General features: G+C 40.5%; 2 protein-coding genes across 5 annotated transcripts; one reads left to right on the forward strand and one right to left on the reverse strand.

The window, feature by feature from the left end:
- The first annotated feature begins 973 nt into the window (after positions 1 to 973).
- On the forward strand, positions 974 to 17,924 carry slc2a12 (solute carrier family 2 member 12). 3 transcript variants are annotated; one of them, XM_034075392.2, is made up of 6 exons: positions 974 to 1,075; positions 8,920 to 9,034; positions 11,758 to 13,047; positions 13,328 to 13,450; positions 15,950 to 16,082; positions 16,175 to 17,924. In XM_034075392.2, the coding sequence occupies exons 2-6, from the start codon at positions 8,938 to 8,940 to the stop codon at positions 16,266 to 16,268; spliced, it is 1,737 nt and encodes a 578-aa protein (XP_033931283.1). In that variant the 5' UTR covers positions 974 to 1,075; positions 8,920 to 8,937; the 3' UTR covers positions 16,269 to 17,924. The 3 variants fall into 3 exon arrangements, with proteins under 3 accessions (XP_033931283.1, XP_033931281.1, XP_033931282.1); XM_034075390.2 differs by having other exon boundaries at positions 974 to 1,066; XM_034075391.2 differs by lacking the exon at positions 974 to 1,075 and adding an exon at positions 6,227 to 8,456.
- Positions 17,925 to 18,096: 172 nt separating this feature from the next.
- On the reverse strand, positions 18,097 to 27,742 carry tbpl1 (TBP-like 1). 2 transcript variants are annotated; one of them, XM_034076287.2, is made up of 8 exons: positions 27,637 to 27,742; positions 26,851 to 26,947; positions 26,278 to 26,519; positions 26,060 to 26,142; positions 21,487 to 21,550; positions 20,831 to 20,934; positions 20,067 to 20,161; positions 18,097 to 19,515 (listed from the first exon to the last, which is right to left on the reverse strand). In XM_034076287.2, exons 3-8 carry the CDS (start codon positions 26,410 to 26,412, stop codon positions 19,433 to 19,435), a joined length of 564 nt encoding a protein of 187 aa, XP_033932178.1. In that variant the 5' UTR covers positions 26,413 to 26,519; positions 26,851 to 26,947; positions 27,637 to 27,742; the 3' UTR covers positions 18,097 to 19,432. The 2 variants fall into 2 exon arrangements, with proteins under 2 accessions (XP_033932178.1, XP_033932179.1); XM_034076288.2 differs by having other exon boundaries at positions 26,844 to 26,947.
- Positions 27,743 to 27,799: the final 57 nt, after the last annotated feature.

The following is a 27,799-nucleotide window of genomic DNA, read 5'->3' on the forward strand; positions in this document are numbered from 1 at the left end:
GATGCAGAAGTAATTCATATGTGATATACTGAATGCAATTTAACAGCAAAACTTTTGTCAAAACAATCTTATTGCTTTATTCGTTTGATTTGCAAGAAAAAAACAAGGTTGACCTTTATACTATCAATAGTGTCTGCTGATTATATTTGTTCCTGGGAGGTTAAAACTAAAACTAAGGAAAAGGAGCCTTGCAAACACACAGTTGTTTGAATATGTGCCAGTTGGCGTTGATATTCAATTATATGCCAATTGCAACTAACTGCAAAAGCCAAAACAATGTCATCAATTATTTCTGACATAGGCCACTATCCAAAAAGTAGGACATACATGGCTATCTTGGTTACTGAGTACTTACATAACACATGCACATACACACTCTTTAACTTAAGTGAGGATCAAATGACAGTGGTTAAAAACAGGTCAAACTTTGAATTCTATAGGCGATGTCCGAATATCTAAAATACATCTCAAGAAAGCCATGCCCTAACAGGTTGTTACTGGAACATATACAGTAAGGCTACATTCTGTCATCTGTGGAGCAGGAGGGCAGGTTGGACAGCTCAGTCCTGCAGCATTCATTGAAACAGGACATGGGAACCAAGCAAAAACCAGCAGGAGGCCACCCCATGTTTTCACATACAGTATGAGAGAAAGACCATTATTGATACAGGTGTATTTTATGGTGGTTATATTATAGTGATCACAGCAATACAAAAAAAAAGCAGCTGGAAGCGTAACAAAACAGCATATAGAAGGATAATCTCCTTTATAGCTCCTTATACCCTACCACAATAGATACATATAAGACTAAAAGAACATACTGTTTCATAAAAAATGTGCAATAGTGTGTAGGCAGGCACTACCAAGGATAAATCCAAGTTTTCTATTGGTCCGACCAATTTCTGGGTCGACAAGGGCGGGGCTAAACAAGTGCTTAACCAAAACAACTTTCGTGCGTGCTCCGACTAGAGAGAGAGAGAGAGTTGCGAGCCGGGACAAAGTCTGGAGAAGAAATTGAATGGACCGATACACGGGAAAATAAGCAGAGACTCCGCCGGGTCGTCAGGTGAGGAAGGTAGTACTGCATATAGAGGCAACACGTGTTTACTGAACTTTTTAGGCATCGACACCCGCAAAGTTGCACACGACGCTGAAGTTGTCTTCCGATTCAGAGCATCCGATTCGGCAGTTAAGGGGAAAGTTAAGGGACATTTAATTTACAGCGCTGAGCGAACAATCCTCCGTGTTTGAACCTCTTAAATCGCTGCATAGCCGATTTATTTGGACTGGATTATCCTAGAGAGGCTAAAGATTCTTGATAACACAGTTTCAGATTTGTGAAACCTTCATTCTATTTGTGGAAAATACAAAAAGGGAGATTTCAGTGCTTTTTTCACATGTAGACCAAATTAGACCAGGTCCTGATCTAAAACCACTATACCTACACTCATGAAATCTGGACTAGATTATCCCAGAGGGTCTAAGGATTCTTTATAACACAGTTTCAGATTTGTGAAACCTTTATTCTATTCGTGAAAATACAAACAAGGGAGATTTCAGTGCTTTTTTTACATGTAGACCACATTAGACCAGGTCCTGATCTGAAACCACTAGACCTAGACTCATCAAATCTGGACTGGATTATCCCAGAGGGTCTAAAGATTCTTTATAACACAGTTTCAGATTTGTGAAACCTTTATTCTATTCGTGAAAATACAAACAAGGGAGATTTTTAGTGCTTTTTTCGCATCCTGACCACATTAGACCAGGTCCTGATCTAAAACCACCATACCTAGACTCATCAAATCTGGACTGGATTATCCCAGAGGGTCTAAAGATTCTTTATAACACAGTTTCAGATTTGTGAAACCTTTATTCTATTTGTGAAAATACAAACAAGGGAGATTTCAGTGCTTTTTTCGCATCCTGACCACATTAGACCAGGTCCTGATCTGAAACCACTAGACCAGGGGTGCCCAACCTTTTTTGAACCGAGAGCTACTTTTAAAGTTGCCAGTCTGCTGAGATCTACCAGTCCAAATAGAGAGGCGTAGCCATTACTACCAGGTAAATACACACTTCTACTTGAATAAAACTGACCTTTTACGATTAATACTTCATAAAATACTGCAGATCCTTTATCTTTCCTCTTTCTAATCTACACACATACAAGTATTTAACTGAAGTTACACAACAGTGTTGTTGATACGGAGTTGGAGTTTATTCACACGTCACATACTAAAAGTGGGTAATGTTTTCAAGAAACATTAAACAGTGCTGCCACATATGACACAGGAAAAAAAGAAAATACTCTGACCCCTTTCTTTGCCATTATATAAAAATAGTGTTGCTACAACAGTATAAATTAGGCTTACTAATAAGACAACTCAGATCTGAAGCTACGCAGGAATCTGCTGTCAAAGTGCAATAAAAAAGACAAAATTAATAGAATCAAACCCTTTTTTTGTTGCATTTTAGTAGAGTATAAAAAGAAATGCCTTTAAAATAGGATTCAAGCAACACTAGTTTCTTAACCTGAATTGATAATAGACTATAATCAATTTAAGTTTGCATTCTTATACCATTTTGTACAATAATTATAATGAATGAGTTCAAACAAACTAAAACTTACAGCTGATTAATAACGTATCTAACTTAAGTTTTTATTATATCAAAAACCTGTTGAAATGCTACTGTTATTTTTACTGTCCCCAAAAACGCGTCGGCAGCGTCCAGGAATGCTTCTTTCACAACTTCGCCGTCTTTGAAAGACTTGATAAGAACGTGACTGACACGATACGATGCTTTGGTAGCAGCCTTGCTCTTGTTGTTGGGCCTGGTGAAAATGGACTGCTGTGCATTTAGCTGTCCTTTCAGGCCCCTCCCCTTTTGGGAGCGTAGGGCAGAATTAGGAGGGAATTCCGTCTCGTAGCTTTTGTGCACTGTTTTGAAATGCCGCTCCTAAATTACCTTTCTTCGATAAAGCCACACTCGCATTGCAGATGAGACAGATGGACTTTGAATTGGAATAGATACAAAAATACTCATCCTCCCACTCGGAGTGAAAATTATATATTTTGGGCTTTTTTGCTTCTGCCATAATTGCGGTCTTGTGTGTGTGCGGACTGTCACTCCTGTTGACACGGACAACATCAGCGAAATAGTATGGGCTCAGAACAGTCTCATAATACACACATGCACACAGAAGGATTCAAACTTGTATTTCCGGATCCATACTTGTGTTTTTCAATACACACACACACATGTATTCCGTTTCATATACATGTAGAGCAGCGTGTCTCCATCAGACTCAGCAGCTGATCTGATCTCTCTCTCGCGTCCGGTTATACTTCACTCGCGTTTATGTCCATATCGATCAGATCCAGCTCTCCTGATCGGCCTTTATAGAGAGCACCGATCAAACTATTAAGAGTGAATATCGGCCGATAATGACCGGCGGGGCTCCCCCCGTTAACAGGTCACTGTCTAGCACTGGCTTCGTAGTGCACTGATCGATTAGGCTAAGCTAACCTGTAGCTGCTCCCTCCACACTCACAACAACTTCATACAGACATAAATAAAGCAACTGTATTCGACATACAGGAAACACACATTTAAAACGGTTTTGCCTGCCGTTTTTGTGTACACAAGCATTCATCAATGGTTTGGAAAGTGGCGCTGTACCTTAATAATATAAAGGCTTGTATTTTCGTGCATTTTCTGTTCGGAAAGTGGCGCTGTACTGAGAGTGGAGGTGTCCTGACATTAGCGCCTGCAGGCAGGCTCCATGGACCTGTCGGCTCCGGACTGCGCAAAATGCGTACATGAAGCACTACGTCATGAACGCAAGAAATCTACCCTCGTGGTGGCGCGCTCATGTGATTGGCTTAGAATTGAGGAGACATCTGATTGGCTATAGATAGAAATAATTACAAGTACGAATCGGCTGACCGTCAGGGGAGTCTCAAAAAACCCACACACGAATGCACAGCGTTCCGTGCACAGAAAGCTGTTTGTGTTTGCAGGTTCAGAGGATTTAAACGGAAAACAAATATGTGAGGATCAAAAATATACATGTAAAACGTTTTTCTGTATTTGGATTTTATTTACATGTATATGAAACGGAATACATTTGTGTGTGCATTGAAAAACACAAGTGTGGATCCGGAAATACAAGTTTGAATCCTTTTGCGGATCATGAAATACAAGTGTTAATCCTTCTGTGCGCATGTGTGTATTATGAGACTGTTCTGAGCCCATAAAATAGTGCCCACTTCCCACCAGCCACGCCCAGACACATGGGGTCACACCGGCCAATCACAAAGCGTTGATGCGATCAAGTACATTATTTTGGCACAGGAAGATCATGTTATAGGACATTAAAGATAAAACTGAATATTGTTGTTCTATTTTTAGACACATCTCGCGATCGACTGGGAATCTCCCTGGTTGGGCACCCCTGCACTAGACCTACACTCATCAAATCGGGACTGGATTATCCGACGGAGGCTAAAGATTCTTTATAACACAGTTTCAGATTTGTGAAACCTTTATTCTATTTGTGAAAATACAAACAAGGGAGATTTCAGTGCTTTTTTTGCATCCTGACCACATTAGACCAGGTCCTGATCTAAAACCACCATACCTAGACTCATCAAATCTGGACTGGATTATCCCAGAGGGTCTAAAGATTCTTTATAACATAGTTTCAGATTTGTGAAACCTTTATTCTATTTGTGAAAATACAAACAAGGGAGATTTCAGTGCTTTTTTTACATGTAGACCACATTAGACCAGGTCCTGATCTGAAACCACTAGACCTAGACTCATCAAATCGGGTAAGTTTGGACAGCTAATTAAGGAAGAATAAAGTCTTTACTTCTCAAATGTATTATAATTTTTTGTTGCAAATAAAAATTCAACAGATAAGTAGGTATACTTATATAAACTTACAGTAATGTATTTACAGTTGCAGGCAAAACATTTCAACAGGAAATTAAATATAGTCTATAACTAGCATTGTTCAAGTGTACTTTAAGCAACAAGCTTTGTTTGCCTAATTACAGTATGTCATCTTGAGTACTAGGATTGCTTGGAATGTGAAAAACATTGCAAGATTAGAAAATAACACTCACATGGTATGAGAAAGTTGGTTCATTGTAATCCTGTCTTCTCTCTTAGAAAAATAATTGCTATTCATATTTTTGCTTTAGAACAAAGCAGCAGAAGCTGTTCAAAGTGGATGAAAGACTGAAGGTTAGCCTTTTTCTTTATCTCATGAACCTGAATTCCTTTAACATCTCTTTCATTTTTTTGTTTGCTATGAAACAGTATTTAAGATATGAAAACTTTGTAGATAAAGAATTATCACCTAAATGAGGAGCATACACTTGTCTTTTATTTATTTATTCATTTGTTTAACAGAGACAGTGCACATTAATTAACATTCCTGTAAATGTGCCAGAGTTAGCCTAGAGGCTATTTTTCATCTGTTGTCCCTGGACAGATTTTATAAGTGAACCTAAAACAAATTTAATTTAAACAAGTAAATACAATCAAATTAAAACATGCAACATACATTACTGGAATACTTAAATAAATAAAAAGACAGAACAATAAAACAAAAGAACATGTTGTGACGACCCCTCCCCCCTTCTGCCTGTCTGTGCGTCTGTGCTCCCTGCCTTGCTGTCCTCTGGCAGGTACTGGGAGTGTCATCCTGTTTGTGCCCGCCCATCTAGAGGCGGAGCCTCAAGACGGCATAAAGGCTTGCCCAGCTGGGAGGTTCACTTTCTGATCCTGATCCTGTCCTGCTGCAGCAACCTCAGCCTTCCACCTGTGTTTGTATTTTCACAAATAGAATAAAGATTTCACAAATCTGAAACTGTTATAAAGAATCTTTAGACCCTCTGGGATAATCCAGTCCAGATTTGATGAGTGTAGGTCTAGTGGTTTTAGAGCAGGACCTGGTCTAATGTGGTCAGGATGCGAAAAAAGCACTGAAATCTCCCTTGTTTGTATTTTCACAAATAGAATAAAGGTTTCACAAATCTGAAACTGTGCTATAAAGAATCTTTAGACCCTCTGGGATAATCCAGTCCAGATTTGATGAGTCTAGGTCTAGTGGTTTCAGATCAGGACCTGGTCTAATGTGGTCTACATGTAAAAAAAAAAAGCACTGAAATCTCCCTTGTTTGTATTTTCACAAATAGAATAAAGGTTTCACAGATCTCAAACTGTGTTATAAAGAATCTTTAGACTCTCTGGGATAATCCAATCCAAATACATCTGCTATGCAGCGATTTAAGAGGTTCAAACACAGAGGAATGTTCGCTCAGCGCTGTAAATTAAATGTCCCTTAACTGCCGAATCGGATGCTCTGAATCGGAAGCCAACTTCAGCGTCGTAAGTTACGAGTCAATTGTGGACAAGCCCAAACTTGATGTCATTGGGTTTGAGTCCAGTTTACTTTATTGTTAACTGTAAAAACGTTGTCTTTTCCCCTGTGGTCTTGGTTTACTGGCCTCCACAAAATGACCTTACAACACTTTAGCTCAAAGCGAGACATTGTAACACCCATAGGATGCGACTATCAGTAGGAAAAACAAAGGTCCCAAACCATTACCATATGCCAAAGAAGGGCAACACAAAAACAAATTTAAGAATAACTTAAAGCTTATTAGCAGCTTGACAGGATCTGGTTTTAACACCTCATAGCTACAGTTTTTGGAAGTACTGTCGAATTCACTCAACATTGAACAACAGTATTTCACAATCTAAAGCATGTCCATTGAGAGCTGGTATTTATTTGTATCCAGAGCCACCAAAAGGCATCAGTTGAAAAGAAAAAAATGGTAACTGGCCTGTTGATCTTTACAATTTACTGCACCAGGATCAGTTTGTTTTGTATTTTGGTGAAATTAAAATATGTATTAGCTGTTGGATATGGTAAAAACGGATAAGTCAAATCAAGCAATCTGATTGGTTCTTAGCCGTGATATAATGAGCGTATATCACGGGTAGATAGAATTGTAGTTACTTTCTTTTTTCTTTTTTTGGTAGTCAGTATCCCTCTGAGCTACAAAAACTGAACAGAATTTAAGATTACGTCCGTTGCGAAACTACCTAACAAAGCTTAAGATGGAAACATTTAAGGTTAACTTCGACCTCTGGGGTCGCCTTAATATGGAGGAGTAGATTTAGCAGTGCCTAAACTGCCTATCTCCTGAAAAAAAAGCACCTAAATGACGACATCACATACGTGAAGAGCAGGTAGACCAGTGGTTCTCAAACTTTTTCTGTCAGGCCCCCCCTTTGGAGAAAAAAAAAAAAGTCGGGCCACCCCCCAACACAAATAGTCAGGCTCAGTGGCGGCGCCAGAGATTTATTTTGGGGGTGCTGTGGGGTAGCTTGACGTTTCATAGAGGGTGCTCAAACATTTAGGGTTTCCCATTAATGTACCGGGCGCTACAGTGGAGTTTTCTACTGCAACACTCCCCACGCATATACACAACGTACCCGCAACTGTTACAATGAAGGCTTGATAATCAGCTCACGACATATAGGTATAAGCAGGGGTAAAGTGCTATTTTTATAGGTGGTGTGTGGACCTCACATAGGGGGGTCCGGGGGCAAGCTCCCCCGGGAAGATTTTTAAATATTGAAGTTAAAAGCATCAATCTGGTGCACTTTGAGAGCAACATGAAGAGATCTATGGATACCTCTCTCAACACCCATTTGAAACAGAACTGTAAACAGATTTACTATTTCTTTATGGATATTTTACAAATCACTCCCCTTTTAAACTTTATTCATTTTTTAATGTCATATAGTATTTCATAGCTGTTTTTCATTCATTCTCTTATTTTTTTATAATATAATGATCATATAAATGTGTGCCTCGGAAATAATTGTTACATTAATGGTGACCAAAAGGTTTGAGACCCACTGAGATAACACTGAGAGAGTCCTTTAGCTCACTGAGTCTCTCAGTCTGACAGGAAAGGATTCTCCTCCACTTTGTTGTTGAAAAAACTCCTTATATCCGTTAGCGTAGCTCGCTAGCACCAGAAGCTAACATCAACGATCTCCGGTACCGGTGCGCTCTCTCTCTCGCTCGCGCACGCTCGCACACAAAATGGCTTGTTCCACACACACACAGAGCCGAGCTTTACTGAAACACAGAGACCCAGACGTAATGGTACTGTATCATATTATTTTCGAATCAATAATTTTTAAAAATATGATTTGTTTTTTTTTTGTTTTGTTTTTTTAATAACCATTTTTCCTCCTGGTCTCTCGCGCCCCCCCTGTCATGCCTCTGCGCCCCACTGGGGGGGCGCGCCCCCCACTTTGAGAACCACTGAGGTAGACCAACTGACCGGAGAAAGTGGAGCAATATTCTCGCCAGGCCAAGCAACAGCCTAGTACACAACCTCAGCCTAGTACAAGTACTCGTAAGTCATTCTACTGATGCTGGACAGTTTTTCAGTGGGTGCACAATAAACGGCAACATACAAATGAATGTAAATAAATAGCCAAATAATGGATCAACGCTGTCTGTCTAATATGTTCGCTAGCTGTTAGTGTTGTTGCATAGCAACTACCTCGCACTATGTTTTGTGCAGAAGGCAACGGAGGGACTATTTTATTTTGAACATCATTATTTACTAATAAAAACTATTTAAATTGGAGTGTGTATTTTTCTTTCATATTGCCATACTTGGTAAGTATATAGCACACAACAAAAGAATAGTTAAAATATATTAAATTGCATCACTGGGTTGGGCTGGGTTGAAACATATTTTTGATTAAACAGTTGTTGCTAAAAACAAACAAAGTTATGCCATTTTTAAACAATAATTTCTGTGAAGTTTTTGAATGTTTCTTTGTCTGATGGTCTGTATCTGCTCTACCTAGGCCTAATGTTAGAGGTTAATGATGGACCCCAAAAGTGAGACCAAGAAGATGACCTCCCTCCTCCCAGGCGACCCCTCGTCTGAGGCGCAGGAACAGACCCCTCCCAAAGGCCCAGGTATGCACAAATGGCAATTACACTTTATGAAGATAGAAAAACGATTGTTTGTTATGTGAATGTTGGCCAAGGAGTGTCAATGTTTTTTAGAGGCTAATTTGGAATTGTTTATGGTGTACCTTCAACACCATGTCCCAAAAGGGCTCCTCCTTACAGCTTGCACTACCTCTCTACCACTTTATTATAATACCACATTTGGTTACACCAGAAAGCAATATTTGTTAAATGTTAACTAGGTGCCTCTTCCAAGAAGCAGTTTAGTTGAATTTTCTAGATAACTTTCAAAGTAACCCTCCCCTTTTAGTTACCCTCAAAGTTATCTGGTGAATCAGTAAACCTGCTTTTTACAACAACAGATAAATATAAAATATATTTATTGGCACTTTTAACATGTTCCCGGTAGCTTTTAAAAACTGATTAACGAAGACACCAAAAGTAATTTATGACTTTTATTATGCCCATGCCACTCTAACCTTGGTTGCTTAAACCCTAAACTCAGTTCATTCAGTAAATGACCCACTTCTTTACCAATGATTCTTCCTGGAGAGCGATGCTGCACCGTGCTGCGCTTAGAAGTTAAGAATACATACTTCTCTATGGATAATAGAGTGAAACACAGGTCTTTGGAAGACAAAAAGAAATTCACATTTCACAAATGTATTACGACGCATTACAACAAGCCAGTTATTCTTATCGGAGGTGAAAAGGTACTTTAGGATTGGCTCAGCCACAGTTGTTTTGTGACTAAAGACTAAAGGCAGGTTCAAATATAGCAAAACAAGTTAATTACTAAAGTAGTATTCTATCTAATCTAAATACATTTATATTGCTCTTATTTTAAATTTGTCAGGAAGTGTAATAGGAATGTGACAACATTTGTTTACAGCCATAAGACTCATTACAGGAGAGAACAGTCTAACATATTACATATTGTAATCCCATTATGATATAAAGTTTGTTATAGAAAAGGATTGACAGATGGTATGCAGTGCAACAGTCAGAGCATATGACTTGTAGATCCTGCAGTTTGCAGCTGCGTCTCTGTTGTTCTTGCATGTTGCACCGTGGGAATTATATTAGATTAAAAAGAAAAAGGCCTGACTGGCATGATTATTAGGAAAGTTAAATACCTTGGCATTAAAGTCTTCAGCCTACTATAAGTAGATTACCATTACATGTATGATCTGTAATGTGTATTTGTAAAGCGCTTTGAGAGTCTTTGATAAAGTGCTATAATAAATATAAGGATTATTATTATTATTATTATTATTATTATTATAAAAGCAGATATTTCAGGTTTAAACCACACTAATACCTCAGGTGCAGTCTCCTTAGTTAAAAGCTGTTAAAGGGTCAATTCATGTCATCAGAAATAATGATAGAACTTTATGACTGTTCCCTATAAATATACAAAAAAAGGTCATGCGTATTACTGTTTTTAGCTCACAAGTTTAAAGGTGCATATGTCAATTGGATATATATCTATATGCTGAGCTGATCAGTTGTGATTCTTCCAGAACTTTCCTATCTATCTTTTGATAACAAATGTGTGACAGCTCACAGTGGTAAGTGCAAGACAGCGCAGATAGGCTTTAACCCCTCACTCACTCACTCACTCACTCACACAAACACAATGACTTGCAAGATTACTTTCTAGCATTCTTCTGAACTTCTGACCTCCTGTTCCACACTGTCAGAGCTTGCAAGGTGTCTTGATGGTTGGGGGAATCCTACAAGAAGAAAAGCTGTGACAATGCCGATAGTTATGGCATACATATTAATATTACAAACACTATTATGTGTTTTATTTTTCTGCCCCCTTACATCATGATGTTAAGTACATACAGTCACTATGGATATATTTTATTCTTACTTTATGTAATTTCTTAAAAGTATACTGGAGGCAAATATGTATTCACTCTCACTCTTCTTCTCTCTGTGTGGAGCAGCAAGTTCAGCTGTCAGAACAAAGTGAAAAACAAACAATGGCATAACATATTATTAATATGTCGGGTAGTAATAGATTTGTTTATTTTCTTCTCAGAGTGTACCAGAATGTGTAGTTTTGTTAGTATTTCTAAAAATCTCCTGGGGGAGAATCCCCCCCAGACCCCCTGCTGGGGTTGGGTTTTCAGCACGTGTGCTTTTTTGTGTGATACAGTTCAGCTTTGATTCCATCATCTCATTAAACCTTATCTAAAAGCATACTTTAGTTCTGGGATATAAGGGATATATGCAGCACTGTACTTCACTTTAATTAATATTGTATGCTGAAAAGCGTATGTATTACAGCACGATTTTTTTGTTGAATAGATTTGAGTGGTTCAACATTTTGGGTCGCGATTTATTGACAAAGAAAAAAGTGGGTGCCGAGGCCTGACCAGTTGAGAACCACTGCTTTAAACCAAGCTGTACAGTAATGGGTAAAAAAAAGGCCATCAGATAAACTTAAAAGATACACAATTAAAAATTGCATTTTTAAATATCACGGTTAACGTCAACACTGAATATCCCTACATGGGATCTTCTCATATTTTATCTTCGAGTATATTGCAAAGCCCCTATTACAAAGTAATGTCTTCTTTGAACCGGCTAACTTGTTTGTGTCTCTTTTTGGAAAAAGCAGCAACATCTGTGAGATCTCGAGGATGCACATTGAGACCTTGTTGGGAAGCTATTGTATTCCCTCTCACTCTCTCTCTGTGTTTCTGTCTTCTCTCCAGGCTGCAGTTGGCTGGTGGTGGTAGCGGCTCTGGCGGCCTCTCTGAGCGGCCTGATGCTGGGGTATGAAATGGGGCTGACCTCGGGGGTCCTGCTTCAGCTGCGGGAACTCCTCTCCCTCTCCTGCAGGGAACAGGAACTGCTGGTCAGCTCCCACCTGCTCGGCGCTCTGCTCATGTCCCTGGCTGGAGGTCCTCTTCTGGACCGCTACGGCCGCCGCTTCTCTTTGCTCCTGAGCGCCGCCCTGGTGGTCGGAGGGACTGTCATGCTCATCGCGGTCAACACACTGGTTTTCTTCACCCTGGGCCGGGTGATAGTCGGCATGGGTACAGCTCTGTCTGGGACAGGAGCGTGCCTGTACATCGCAGAGATCTCACCGATGGAGAGGAGGGGTCTGCTGGTCACGCTGTACGAACTGATGCTGGTTGTGGGTGTAATGCTGGGCTTTGGCTGTAGCTACGTCTTCTCTACTGTGCCGCATGGCTGGGCGTATACATTTGGACTAGTAATCCCCCCCGCGCTGCTGCAGATCAGTATCCTTGTGTTCCTCCCAGCCAGCCCACGCTTCCTGGTCACCCGGGGTAAAGTGGAGCAGGCCAGGAAGGTGCTGGCCCGAATGAGAGGTGGGGTCCAGGAGCATGTAGAAAAGGAGCTCAGAGACATCCAGGCAGGACTTAAAGAGGAATCAGAGCACACTTTCTGGGAGCTGTTCAGTAGCAAAGCTAACCTGCGCTCACGGCTTCTAACTGGCGTGGCTTTAGCCTTCCTTCAGCAGGCTACAGGTCAACCCAACATCCTGTCCTACGCCTCACCGCTCCTCCGCAGCATGGGCTTCAACAGCGACGCCGCAGCGACCTTGGCCTCCACAGGGTTCGGAGTGGTCAAAGTAGTTGGCACCATTCCAGCGGTGTTGCTGGTCGACCGCGTGGGAACCAAGAACTTTTTGTGCGTTGGTGCGGTCGGAATGGGAGTGTCGCTACTGGCCCTCGGCACATTGACACTGCAAAGCCACACCCATCTCACCAGCCTGTGTAAAAGTCACACCATACCAAACCACACACATACGCCATGGGATTTAAACGGATCCTCTATAGACTTTGGCAACAGTGACATTTTAGCTACTGGCCTCCCCAGCCAATGGGATAGTGAGGAGGCACAGTGGACTAAAAGAGTGGATGATGGGAATAGAGAGTCAGGAAGGACTCCTGTGGAAGTGTCCTCCTTTATGAAGTGGGCTTCATTGATCAGCTTGCTGGTGTTCGTGGCAGCCTTCTCCATTAGCCTGGGGCCAAGTAAGCACCAGTTTTTTATTTACCCACTCCTTGGGCGCACCAAAAGCTGTAGCATCATTCCAAACTTGTAATATTTGTTGTTAACCAATAGGAGAGTGCAAAGAAGTGCATTTTTATCTGCAATAAAATACTGCAGCTAAGATCCATATGCACTGACTAGCACAGTTCAGAGAATGGCAGCAGCTTATAACACGTTGTACGGTTAAGTACAACATTTTGTTATTTGTATTATTGCGTTATTAACCATGGTCTCTTGCGTATTTTTTTCTTTCCCTTCCAGTGGTGTATGTGGTTCTCAGTGAGATCTTTCCGATGGGTGTACGAGGTAGAGCTGTGTCTGTGGTGTCGGCTGTGAACTGGGCCACTAACCTGCTCATCTCCATGACCTTCCTCACATTTACAGGTGTGTGTGTGTGTGTGTGTGTGTGTGTGTGTGTGTGTGTGTGTGTGTGTGTGTGTGTGTGTGTGTGTGTGTGTGTGTGTGTGTGTGTGTGTGTGTGTGTGTGTGTGTGTGTGTGTGTGTGTGTGTGTGTGTGTGTGTGTGTGTGTGTGTGTGTGTGTGTGTGTGTGTGTGTGTGTGTGTGTGTGTGTGTGTGTGTGTGTGTGTGTGTGTGTGTGTGTGTGTGTGTGTGTGTGTGTGTGTGTGTGTGTGTGGGGGCTGTGCATCTTCACTGGTCTCACGATTCGATTACGATTATCCTGTCTTCGATTCGGTTCGATATCACGGTGCATCAGTAAATACATATGAACTCTCTTTTTATTATTTAGAAAGTGCTTCAGAAATCAATAACATAAATGTTTTGACATTAATTTATAAACCAAAATAAATGAATTGTATAGGTCTAGCCTCCGTGTGTGAAGTTGTTCCATCCTCAAAAACAAAAAGCTAATGCTTCTGCAGTCTAGCTGCAGCTTCTAGCCACGGCCTTCTGTTAAGAAAGGACACTGAAGGTCCTGAATGAGGCATCACACACAGGACTTGAGTCTGAACACAGCAGACAACAGGAGTATTTACAACAGCATATACAAACAAAAATACTGTATGTGGGTGCACACTTACATTCTCTGTCTTACTGTTACATGAATCCCATGAATGTATGAGACTAAGTTAGCTTCATTATATCTCAGTGATTAAGTGAATAACAAAGTTTCTATCGGGTCACTATCAGCCTGTCACTCATTATTTTCAGGGAGGGGGCGGGGCTTGGAGGAACGGAGAGGAGACGGTGATCGCGGAAGCTTTTTTCCTCCTGCCTTCACAAACTTTACACACGTATATATCGTCTGCAAATTGCTAGAGGACATTCATACTTTGCAATCCAAGACTTAATTAAATCCACCAAAAACCTGACATGATTGTAACGCGATTATTTTTGAAAAACATAAATCCCTGTGCCGCAGCGACACGGAGTGATTCAGAGCGGGTCCTTCTGCTTTTGGTTCTGGACTGGTTGTGTTGGTGGATAAAGCAGACTGCTCCGTGTTTGGTGCCGCTGTCACGTCTGTTCCCTGATCTCTGCGTCACCGACTGATTTGATATTAAAGTGACAGAAAAAACGTTATAGTAAAGCCGCGGCCGAAAAATCAGGAAGCAACGTTACTACGCTATAACCGATTATCTTCCGTCACTGCATCGAGACCGAATCGTCCACGTCCGCATCGCAATGCATCGTAGAAACGATTATTTTCAACACCCCGTGTGTGTGTGTGTGTGTGTGTGTGTGTGTGTGTGTGTGTGTGTGTGTGTGTGTGTGTGTGTGTGTGTGTGTGTGTGTGTGTGTGTGTGTGTGTGTGTGTGTGTGTGTGTGTGTGTGTGTGTATCCTTGTAGGTTAAAGTTAATGTGGTAGATAGATAGGTAGAAAAAGAACTGCAGGTGAACCAACGATTTAACCTTGGTCCAGCTTGATGCGCATCACATAGTATTTTTGTCTTTTGCCCAGGACAGGCAAACAAAGATGAAAGTTTATAGTAATTGTTAGGGATTAATTTTGTCTTTACTCCTACGTGTCAAAGAATAATTCTCCTTACTCCTAAGATATTTGACCTTTCGGCCTGTTGACGTTTTACGACGAAGCCGAAGTCTGTTATCTGTCTTAGGGAATGGGAAGTCTCAGCTATTGCTGACATTATGAGTTTTGTGACCGGTCAACTCTCGGTCACAAGAGCCATAGAGTCAGATAAAGTAATCCAGTACCTCCAGGTGTTCACAGATGCCTCTCCCAATATGTGGGTGGACTCCCTGTAAACTGGTTAAAAGGTCAACATTGATGAGAGGGTGATTCAGAATTGACATGGCAACCCACCTGAGCAGTCAGAACTTTCTGCTGCTGTGACTTGTGATATGAATTCTCCGGCCGACGCTTGTAATAAACTGCCAGTGTTTGACATCAGAACTCCTGCTCGTCCCGTGTCTCTCTGAGTCCTGACTCTCCATTGCTACAGAAGTTTCCCTTACAGTAATGGTTAAAACAACCAGCAAACAAAGTAAAACATGTTTAACTTGTTACACTCTGAGAAAAATAAGTGTGCCTCACCTTGTTCCCACTGCTGATTTGAATAACTTCTCAATATTCAAATCAGGAATCTTTTATATGCACAGTTTTTTTAAGGGTTTGGCAGCCACTGCAAATCAAGGCTTAGCTTTACCAGTGTCACTTTGTGGCAATTCTTCTTCTTCAATTATGTCTTTTAAGGACAGTGTCGTCACACAATGAAGCAGAGTTAGTCATTTAAACTGTAGAACAACTAGCAACTCTGTGGCGCAACGAAAAAGCCGGCATCGAGCCAAGAATGCATTTGAGCAAGGATACAATACATAACAAGTAAAACAAACAAGCATGCTATCTAAGGTACTGTGTGGACATTTGAGGATGATGTGTTCTTTCCCCTTTGTTCTCCTAGAAAAGTTTGGTCTCCCCAATGTGATGTTCCTGTACGCTGTTATGAGCTTTGTTCTGCTGGTCTTCATCATCTTCTGTATCCATGAGACCAAGGGTCGCACGCTGGAGGAGATATCAAAAGAACTGGCTAAGAAGTGAGTGGGAGTTTGCTAATGAGCTTAATGTTATCAAGGTGTCAAGTCGTTTTCTAAGTAGATTGCTTTATCTTCCTTCTCTGCTTTCCCAGGAAATATTTTGAGGGGAGGCTCTGCAGGCAGGTTCAGCCTCGGAAGAGTCTGATCTACAGCAGTACGTCCACAGAGACTCCAGCAAACGTCTGATTTTATCATTTGATTCCCAACTGTACACCTCATCTGAAGGAGAGTCCGTGCGTGGGATTCACGTGAGAAGGTTGCTTACGTGGTAGAAATCCAAAAAATATATACAGAAATGTTCCGATTCACCAAACATTGCGTACCGGCGAGGAAAGTGTGTACGGCACTTCCTACGCCGGTTTCCCTTTATAAATCACAATCAACTCGAAATGCAGTGCAGCTTTTGCGGGCTTCACGTAACGCCCAGATTGGCCTATAAATAGTCAGAGAAACGCCCATTCATTCATTCTGACTGACTGCATGAAGGAGATCGCAGGAAATGACGACAGAACAGCTAAAAAAGACATCTCACACCGTGTCAGATTGTAGTTATTTTGGGGAGGTCGAGATAAATCATATTGTTTGGTGGATGCCGTTTGAACCAGAGTAGCAGCATGGAGGTCGGATCGTCACCAAAATAAATAAATAAGTGGTCCGAAAAAGGTTTATGACAAAATAAATACACATAGCCTTCCCCAGGCAGTGTGTTTGTACCGGGGACAGGAGACACCCCCTTGATGAGAAACTGTAAGAAATCCCTCCCTCCGGAGTGGAGTCATGACGACTGGATCTGAATTATGTTTTTGGATTTGGTGGTTTGTGTCCCAGCTGTCAATCAGCTGTGCGCTGCGTCTCCAGTGCAGCCTGTGCATCTCAAGCGGTGCGTACGCATGGGTTAGAGTTTGCGTGGAGGGCCGCACATTTTCCCGTCAAGTTAGTATTTTATAAATCGCAAACATTGCGCAGAAACTGGTGTACGCCATTTTTTGAGCGTATATCCCTTTTATAAATGAGGCCCCAGAGCATTTAAGGGCAACTGTTAAGAATTTGGGCTTGAACTCGTAGATCGCTGCAGTTCAAGCAGATCCTGTATTGATGGCAAACTCATATCCTTGTTGCTACGTGCTGCACGTGAAGGACGAACAACAGGAAGGGGATAATGGAAATTGTATTTTCAGGACATTTAAAAAAAATTAAGGTTTGATTACATTAGTAGAACTCAGGTCTCACTTCAGGAAGTAAAGATAAACTTTGGGGATGAATTTAATTTCTTTGTAAAAAATGCCTTTCTTGTATTACCTACCAATTCAACCCCAACATAATGACTTCCATATAAACCTTGAATTCTTGGAGAATATGTTTTTCCAATGTCTCAATAATTCAAGGGTGAACATATATACAACAAACATATTGGGGGTAAAGTATTACCTTAAGAATAGTTCCAATAAGGCATACATGGAAGAAAACCCACTCAAACTGTTCTACTACAGGTTTTTAGTTTAGACAAAATAATGCCTCGTTGGTCTTGATTAGGGAAATCAAAGATGTACTAAACTATCAAACACTAATAACTTCAAATGTCCGTAACATTCTTTGAATTCCAAATTAATGCATAATTCATTATTTATGTACTGTAACAACACTAGAGCTCTTTTTATATGGGATTAAGCAATCAAGAAAATGATGACTCAACAAGATACCTTTTACCGTCTGCTGCACAGGTATGGTAGTATTATTGGCTAGACAATATTGGTACTGTTGTATTGTAAGATGAAAAGTGATGAAATGGTTTTGTTTTTTTTACTCAATGTTGCCAAAATTAAACTTAGATGATTAACAAGTGGGATGTTTTACATCAAAGTGTGTACTTTGACAGCTCCTTATCTTTTTCTCCTGTAGGAATGTATTTGTAATCGGACACACTGAAAATCTTGGATAACCATGAGTTATTCATTGCTTCACTCCAGCTGTAATCACGCCACGCATGTACACAAAGAGAGTAAATGATACGAAGTGAAGTGTAGTTTTAATTGTTGATCCTTTATTTTTATACAAAATACAAAATTCTGAACAAGTGTCACAAACTTTCAGTCGACACTAGTTCAAAAAGTCCATCGCACATACTTAAGACGACATGTCAACGGCTATATCAACATGTTTTCATCAGATGCCTCTATTATATACATACATCTGTTGCCTGACATTAGGTTGTCCCAATTAAAAACACTTTCTGTTGTTCAGGAGAATGATAATGTGTAGGATTTGATTTTTCTGGGACTAGCTAACATCGTTGTCATTGCCTCTTTGAACACTGTGAAATGGAACGGCTGCTGCTGAGATGAGTTATTTACTTAAAAATGACACCATTTTTTTTAAAGAGTTTCTGTTACTCTAGTCTGTGCCTCTCAAGCAATTTCAAAGACTAACTATGGACGGTGTTTCATAACTATTCCTTCCCTTGTGTCAGCAACAATGACCTGGGACTAACCAGAAGTTCTGTTTAATAAAAATGAGTTGGGGGTCTATGGTGACGGACACATTAAGAATGAAAACATACCCTTTGTATGTTGTTGTTTTGTATATTTGTTGTTTTGTATATTTGCCTTGTTTAAATCTATGATTAAAAAATGAAATCACAACTTCTGTGAATTCTGATCCAGTACCAGTTAAGAATGAATAACAGATTTATAGTAAACTGACAACCAAACCAAGTAATAAACAGATTAAAAGCAACAAGTTAATTGAGATTAATGCTTTCTGTGCATCTGCATAAAGAACTGCAGCCTCAGTCCAGACTCCATGTTTTTCTGATTGGGCAGAAATATGGATAATACAGAGGAGGCCTTGTGTTTGTGTTAACACGCCATGGACGGAGATTATTTTAGAAAAACGACATCTTGTATGTAGAGTTGAAGGTGAGGCTTCTCAGTGTAGACCTACTGACCCGATGCAATGGTCACAACAGTTCAGCGTTAAAATGGTTAGACTATTAAAAACGGGTCTTTCTGTGTCCACCCAGAGCAAATGAGGAACATGAGTGAATAACTTCAATGTCAGGCAGGTCTGGAAGAGCAGTTTCCACTGAAGAAGGTGACGTTTGAAAGAGAAACGTGTAAGTCTAGGCGGGTTAAAATCACAATAGCCACAGAATCCACAACAACAGAGACACTTGTGAGAGGGAAGTTGTTAAAAGTTCAAATCCAGGTGACATCCAGTCTGTTGTGTTAGAAGTTTGTGGACAGGTAGCGGTAAATCCAAGCAAATAAAACCCAAGGATAAGGTGCTTCCTCACTGACAAATCAGACGTGTCTTCTCTTTCCTTCATTCCCTCAGTCCTTGACATGTTTCTTCTATTTGCGGAGGGGTTTCCTACACTCGAACAGTAGTGGGTACACCTGCTCAACAGCTGTGGCCACAGTCTGCACATTTGGTCCTGGACAATGGGATGGAGTGGGGGTAGGATGAGAACAGAACAATAAGGTTTTAGTACAATTAAAAGACAGAAAGAAGCCAAAAACTCTGAAGAAATTGAAGTCACATATACCATTAGCACCATTGTTTGAGTTAAGTTTAACACAAAAACGTCCTAAACTATTTCACCCAGAGTAAAAATTGCTTTTCTGGTTGTGACAGACTATAAAAGCGCCTCCTAGCTGAGGATGAGACTCAGGGCACAGTACCCTATAAGAAATGTAACAGTGTACAGCATTGCACTTTTACTATTTAATCATTATTACTAGTATAATTATCAGTTACTAAGACCGTTAAAGTAATGAGAATAGAAGAATAAAGATAGACATAGTTTTAAACCTGATATTAAAAAAAAGATAGCATCTCACTGAAGCTAATTAGTTGACATGTTGCCAGCAGTATAGCAGGAAAAATAAACTACAGTGAGTTTATTTGAATACTGTAGATAAGGAAATGAACACAGTATGGTAGCGGTCAACTGTCACACACATATGTGCATGTAGCGAGAGGTACCTGTAACTGTGATGCTGCCAGTCGAGAACACCTGGACGGTAGCTTTAATATGTTTGATCCTGTAGGTGGCAGCAGGATGGAGCTCCGGTTCATAACTGACAAACAAGCACAAGGTAAGTCATCTCAAAAATCTTGATGAATCAACCATGACCTTCAATAACTATTTTTTGGACAATAACTGAAAAAACAAAATCATAATTGAGGTTATTCATCCAAAATACAGTATTCTCCCCTAGCATGCAGCATTACAGGGACACAGAAGGTTAATTCATTTAATATTTGGGCCAAAACTAATTCAAAAAAATAGAAGAATACACCATGTTCTTATTTTACAATCTAAATCTGTGTACCTATCCAAGTATATACAGCTTTGTGAATCAGAAGCACATACTCATCTTTTCTCTGATGCTGGTGCCAAATGAATACTGAAATGCTGAACAGTGCTCACACCACTAGAGGTCATCCTGCCTTTCCAAATAATTAAACACTATGGTAAAAAAAAACTTTTAAACAGGGCTATTTACTCCAAAATACATGTACTGAGGTGCCTCGGGCAACAAAAATGAAATAAATGTAATTACATTTCATTAAAAATAACTGACAAACCATATAATAATGACACTAATCTTGGAGATTCTGGACTGACAGGAGAAACCACTGTACTATGTTATATATATTTATAGCACTGCTAAGACAAATCTGGATAACAGTTATGATTGTAATCAGTGTGGTGATATTGGTTGTAATGCATAGAACTGTATTACCTGGCAATGGGTCGGTTGTTCATTGTAAAGTCTATAAGGGCGATTGAAAAGGGCATGGAGCACACTGCCAGAACATTCACCACTTTGAAGGCTGAAAACCTCACCTGTGTAGAAAAACATACACATGCAGTTACTCATATGAATGTATTTACTCGTACATGCGTCCACAGTAAAGAAGAACTCTTGTCTTTTAATGTTGGTCTCATGGCCTTAGTGTTGGCAATAATTCCTATAAATCAGCCCCCACACACACTCCAGTTATTCCAGAAATATATGCAAATGTAATCCACCGATAACCGGCAAGTAATCTGATCTGGTGAGAGGTGACCTGTCTAAACCAAATGAGAATTCACAAGAAATGTAATCATTTAAACTCAGTCAGTATGTTTGTTTGACTAAAGAACTGCATTAACAGCAGAGCCTTCTTGAAACATATTGACTCTTGCGGAGTCAATAAGTCTAGGATTGTATAAAGAAAAGAAAAATCCCCTGAGAAATCACATGTTTTTCTCATAACAGAGGCTTGAACCTTAACTCGACAGTCTAAAATGCAAGCATGTTACAATACGCTTCACATTCGGATTGACATTCATAGTTATGCCTGTTTTTCAAACATAATAAAGTGCTTTTTGTTATGATACAAAGGTTATGCTCACCCTGAAGCCCAGTTTCTGCAGAACACGGGCTAACCTGCGAGCGCCCAGCTTTGCGTCATCCTCACTGCAAAACACAGAAGAGATGTTACATGGAAATTGGCAAACAAAGAGTAAGGGAGGCAATAAATCAGAAGCCCACATGTTTCTCACCAGAGATAGTTAAAAGAGCAGTGCATGACATTAAGGATTTTGGGAGATGGCCCTGTAGGCCATCTAAGCTAATTTACAGATGGCCCTGAGCCCAATAGAGATTGCCCTGAAAAATGTGCGTGGACGAAATGACGCACGAAGGGTTTGGGGGGCCTCCCCCTAGAAAATGTAGATGTTTGCAGTTCTTAGATGCTGTCTGGTGCATTCTCTAGACCAGTGGTCGCCAACCAGTCGATCGCGTGTGGTGCGGGTAGATCGCGGACCGTAAAACAAAAAAGTAACAAAAGAAAGAAAAATAATAATGTTTGAAAAATACGTTTTTAGATGTAAACCTATCATCCACCACCCCGTTAGCAGGTGCCACTTGATTGACGTATATTTGAGACACCTCAATAATATAATACATTAACCGTGCTTTACGTGAACCTCATCATGACACAAGAGGGGACGGCAGGACTGTAATTTCCCGTGTTCAGTGAATGCAACAGAGGCAAGACACCAGACCAATCAGAGAGTTGCATGGAAATACACGTGTGCTTGTGTCATTCAAGCTCGGCTCTGTGTGTGTGTGGCAATAGCGCATTTAGTGTGATAGAGGGAGAGGGAGAGAGGGACCGGTGCTAGCGGGGACCGTGATGTTAGCGGGGACCGTGATGTTAGCATCTGGTGAGCTAGCTGCATTAACGGACATAAGGAGCTGTTTGTTCCACAACAAGCTGGAGGAGAGTCCTCCCCTGTCAGACTGAGGGGCTCAGGTGAGCTAAAGGACTGAGTGTTTAGAACGGTTTTGTCACAAATTATTCAAAAGATTATTTCCGCGGCACACCTTCATATGATCATTATAGTTATACAAACAATAAGAGAATAAATGAAAAACAGGTATGAAATACTATATGGCAGTAAAACAAGAATACAGTTTGAAAGGGGAGTGATTTGTAAAATATCCAAAAAGAAAAAGAAAATCTGTTTACAGTTGTGTTTCATCTGGGTGTTGAGAGATGTATCCATAGATCTCTTCTTGTTGCTCTCAAAGTGCACCAGATTGATGCTTTCAACTTCAATATTTAAAAAAAAATCTTCCCGGGGGAGCATCCCGCTGGACCCCCCTAGAGGAGGTGAGGTCTGCCCCCCACTCATAAAAAATAGCACTTTACCCCTGCCTATATGCCGTGAGCAGATTATAGAGCCTTCATTGTAACAGTAATTCAGATGCAATTAGCCTATATAAAAGACCTCAAATTGGAAGCACTGTCTGGGCCGTCTTTTTCACTCAATTCTGCAATAGGTAGATCTCGCCTTTCACCTAGGCCGAGGTCGGTGATCTTGGGCTTAAAAAGGTTGGTGACCACTGTTCTAGACTGAATTATAAGATGAACCACCACAATATTATATTGTACAATTTCAATTGTATTCTTCATTTCACTTGTTTGTTTGTGTTTTCTCGCTTGCATGCCCTGCATAGCTATAAGAAATACTTAAGTTGTTGGTCAAGAAGACACTTTCTATCTGATGAAGGCAAATGCCTTCCCAGATGTAAAAAAGTAGAAAACATTACATTCAGTTATAACTGCCAAAACAAACATTATTTACACTATTATGGCCCCTGTTAAAAATGTTTGTAATATTATCTACTGTAAGTTGGTCGAACGAATGTCTCCTCATCCGGAAGCTGACCGAGCAGACCCGAGCAGCAGTCGAGAGGAGCCGAGCGCATCCGCGAAGCACACAAAATGGCGATGTCAGAGTTCCCGTTAGCCGGCAAATCTAAATCTCTTCGGTCAAAATAATTTCCCTCAGTTGCGCCACTTATGTGACAGACAAGAAGAGTATGTGACAGACAAGAATAGTCAATTCTAATGTCTAACACTTAATGTGGAGAAAGAGATGTCCTGTATGGGTTGATTGTGCGTTGATCTATTCATTGTAACAGTAATTCAGATGCAATTAGCCTATATAAAAGACCTCAAATTGGAAGCACTGTCTGGGCCGTCTTTTTCACTCAATTCTGCAATAGGTAGATCTCGCCTTTCACCTAGGCCGAGGTCGGTGATCTTGGGCTTAAAAAGGTTGGTGACCACTGTTCTAGACTGAATTATAAGATGAACCACCACAATATTATATTGTACAATTTCAATTGTATTCTTCATTTCACTTGTTTGTTTGTGTTTTCTCGCTTGCATGCCCTGCATAGCTATAAGAAATACTTAAGTTGTTGGTCAAGAAGACACTTTCTATCTGATGAAGGCAAATGCCTTCCCAGATGTAAAAAAGTAGAAAACATTACATTCAGTTATAACTGCCAAAACAAACATTATTTACACTATTATGGCCCCTGTTAAAAATGTTTGTAATATTATCTACTGTAAGTTGGTCGAACGAATGTCTCCTCATCCGGAAGCTGACCGAGCAGACCCGAGCAGCAGTCGAGAGGAGCCGAGCGCATCCGCGAAGCACACAAAATGGCGATGTCAGAGTTCCCGTTAGCCGGCAAATCTAAATCTCTTCGGTCAAAATAATTTCCCTCAGTTGCGCCACTTATGTGACAGACAAGAAGAGTATGTGACAGACAAGAATAGTCAATTCTAATGTCTAACACTTAATGTGGAGAAAGAGATGTCCTGTATGGGTTGATTGTGCGTTGATCTATTCATTGTAACAGTAATTCAGATGCAATTAGCCTATATAAAAGACCTCAAATTGGAAGCACTGTCTGGGCCGTCTTTTTCACTCAATTCTGCAATAGGTAGATCTCGCCTTTCACCTAGGCCGAGGTCGGTGATCTTGGGCTTAAAAAGGTTGGTGACCACTGTTCTAGACTGAATTATAAGATGAACCACCACAATATTATATTGTACAATTTCAATTGTATTCTTCATTTCACTTGTTTGTTTGTGTTTTCTCGCTTGCATGCCCTGCATAGCTATAAGAAATACTTAAGTTGTTGGTCAAGAAGACACTTTCTATCTGATGAAGGCAAATGCCTTCCCAGATGTAAAAAAGTAGAAAACATTACATTCAGTTATAACTGCCAAAACAAACATTATTTACACTATTATGGCCCCTGTTAAAAATGTTTGTAATATTATCTACTGTAAGTTGGTCGAACGAATGTCTCCTCATCCGGAAGCTGACCGAGCAGACCCGAGCAGCAGTCGAGAGGAGCCGAGCGCATCCGCGAAGCACACAAAATGGCGATGTCAGAGTTCCCGTTAGCCGGCAAATCTAAATCTCTTCGGTCAAAATAATTTCCCTCAGTTGCGCCACTTATGTGACAGACAAGAAGAGTATGTGACAGACAAGAATAGTCAATTCTAATGTCTAACACTTAATGTGGAGAAAGAGATGTCCTGTATGGGTTGATTGTGCGTTGATCTATTGGTAATGCCTCGGGGTTCCGGTGGGCATGTAAACAAATGCATAATGCTGCGCTATACTTTGTGGCCTCACCCGGTTGCATAGCGACACTTATTGTTTAGGTGTCTTTTAATAAGCAGGTAGTCATATCATTAGCTAGAACTAGCTGGATCTGATCGATATGGACATAAACGTGAGTGAAGTCTAATCTGACGGGAGAGAGATCAGCTGCTGCTGACGAGTCGACACGCAGCTCTGCATGATCACATGCAGCGGTGAGCGGACAAAACACACACTTCAGGTTAGAATATCACACGTAGCTATTTTAATTACCTCTCAAACTACCTAAACTAGTTAGATATGTTTAGTTTTACTGTTGGGTCACTCATTACTGGATCCGCGAGCTGCATGATACTGGCATAATAGATTGCCCGATCGGGCAACCAGCAGGTGAGGCTTCATTGCCCGAGCTAAATACTAGATGGCCCCGGGCCATCGGGCAGTCCTTAATGTCGAGCCCTGATGAGGCTATTAATAGTGCTCTGGCAACAACAACAACAACAACAACAACAACCCGATTTGTTATGAGCAGTTGCAGATTTTATTCGCAGACTTCAAAGGAGTTCATGGTTTGTGTTTTATGTGTAGAGCAGGGGTCTCAAACTCAAGGCCCGGGGGCCAAATCCGGCCTGCGACTTCATTTTATGTGGCCCCGCAAGAGCTTGCAAAGAATATAATACGTTTATTATATGGTTACATTCCACTTTACAGAAGCAGGTTGCCCATAAACTACATGTCCCACAATGCATCTCGTTGTGTGACATGCGCACTGAAGAGACTTGCAATTATTTGCCCTGGACTTCTGCTTTCGGACGTAGTTAATTACTAAGTTATTATCCTATCCGATAATAATCCAATTCAGAGGCAATAATGTAACATAATACATTATTTTATATATATATATATATTATATATTTATATAGTTATAACCGGCCCTTTGAGTGCAACCTTTATGCGAATGTGGCCCGCGATGAAATTGAGTATGACACCCCTGGTGTAGAGTGTCTACCTTGTGGCTCCTGTGCAGATGATTTTCCCTGAAGACCAGATTGAGGCTGTTATCTTGGGTTTACGAAGCTTCATCAGGACTTTCTAAAAAAGAAAGTGTTAACATTTGAATGCAGCCAACATGAATCATGATAAATGCACTGTACATAATCAAAAGAAAATCAAGCTATTATTTGAATCTCTTAATAAGAATTTATTTGCATTCATCCACTTCCTTACCCCACAATCCGGCTTATAGATGACATTGTTCCCCTCTAAGGCGATGGTGCGCAGGTTGAGGTGGCACCTGACCCTGAATGTGGCCACCACATTGGTGATAATGATATCGAGTGCCTCATCATTGCTGGAATCCATGAGGAAGTGTGCGATGCAGCAAGAGGACCACAGGGGCTTTCTCCTCACACATTTATCACCTACTCCTCCACCACCATGTCACTCAGGGGCCAAGGAGATGAGAAGAGCTGGAAGGGGAAAAAAGGAGTTATTAATATTTTGAGAGACAAATGTTATAATGACAGTTTGACAAAAACCTTGTTTGGTGATAAAACTAGTGTCATAAACATGCAAAGATACTAAGTTTTGTAATGTCCTATATCCTTATTACTTTCCAAAATGCCTTTGTTTTCATAGTTTTACATTATTATTCACATTTCACTGTCACATTAGCACATTTTATAACATGACCAATACAGTTAAAATCAACTCGCACACATGTATGTTCGATATAAGATAGAGATATGTGTAAATAACATCTGAATGAAAACGTTAAAAATTAATACACTAACTTGTCACCTTAGTTGCAGCGCCAATTCATCTGATTCTCCAGTTATGTGGTTCCCTTGTACTTGATATGTAGGAGAGTGAATGGGACTAGTAATCACACAGGCATCTGAAAGACATGAGGAATCATTTATACATTTTGGGAAATTATATTTATTTTGTATGAACTTCTACGCTATGTTGGCCATGTATGCAGTTAGCTTTCCCGCTAGTTATACAGCCTGACGCGTTAGCAACTTGCTCTTCCTACTAAATCCACGCTATCCAGTAAGATACATACACATTATATATTAGAGATTAAATACATGATTTATACATCACGTTAATGTGTTTACGCGCGATATAGCTGGACAAAGTTGTGCCTAAAACAGAAGCTTTAGTGGCGTTACAGCTGATGCATCGCTCACCCCTCTGTTGTATTGCATAGTAACGCAACTGATAAGCTTGTTTAGGACACTGATGCTAAGCTAGCTAATCTTGCAAGCCTTACAAACCGGCTGTCAACTTTTAATCGCAGACTAATTTAACATTTCGACATCAACTAACATGTTTTATGAAGTTTACTGAGATTAACGATCAGGAACAAACAGTAGATCCACCTCACTACTGCCCAGATCTGTTGTGATGAGGCTACCCGTTAGCTGCAACAAAGAAAGTGCTCAGGCAGTAATGAATGAAAAGTTGGCAGCTAAGCTAGCTAACAAGCTAACTATCTAACGATGACGAGGTCGTTGCACTGTTTCCAGTGGTTGGTGTTAATGTGTGTTTCTCAAATGTATGCTTTAGTTCTTTAGCTACCTCTTCAGCTAGCTCAGTGATGTAAGCCCGAAACATAAACAGTCCAGCCAACGGTGAAATTTGTGGACAGACCCCTTCCTCCGCGAGACAATAACAGCGAGCCAGCTAGCTTCCTGTTTGGGCTTTCAGAATAAAACCTTGTGACGCACGGAACTTCAAAATA

The sequence above is a fragment of the Pseudochaenichthys georgianus genome, chromosome 24 (genome assembly GCF_902827115.2).
Source record: "Pseudochaenichthys georgianus chromosome 24, fPseGeo1.2, whole genome shotgun sequence".
In the NCBI taxonomy this organism is placed as follows: domain Eukaryota; kingdom Metazoa; phylum Chordata; class Actinopteri; order Perciformes; family Channichthyidae; genus Pseudochaenichthys; species Pseudochaenichthys georgianus.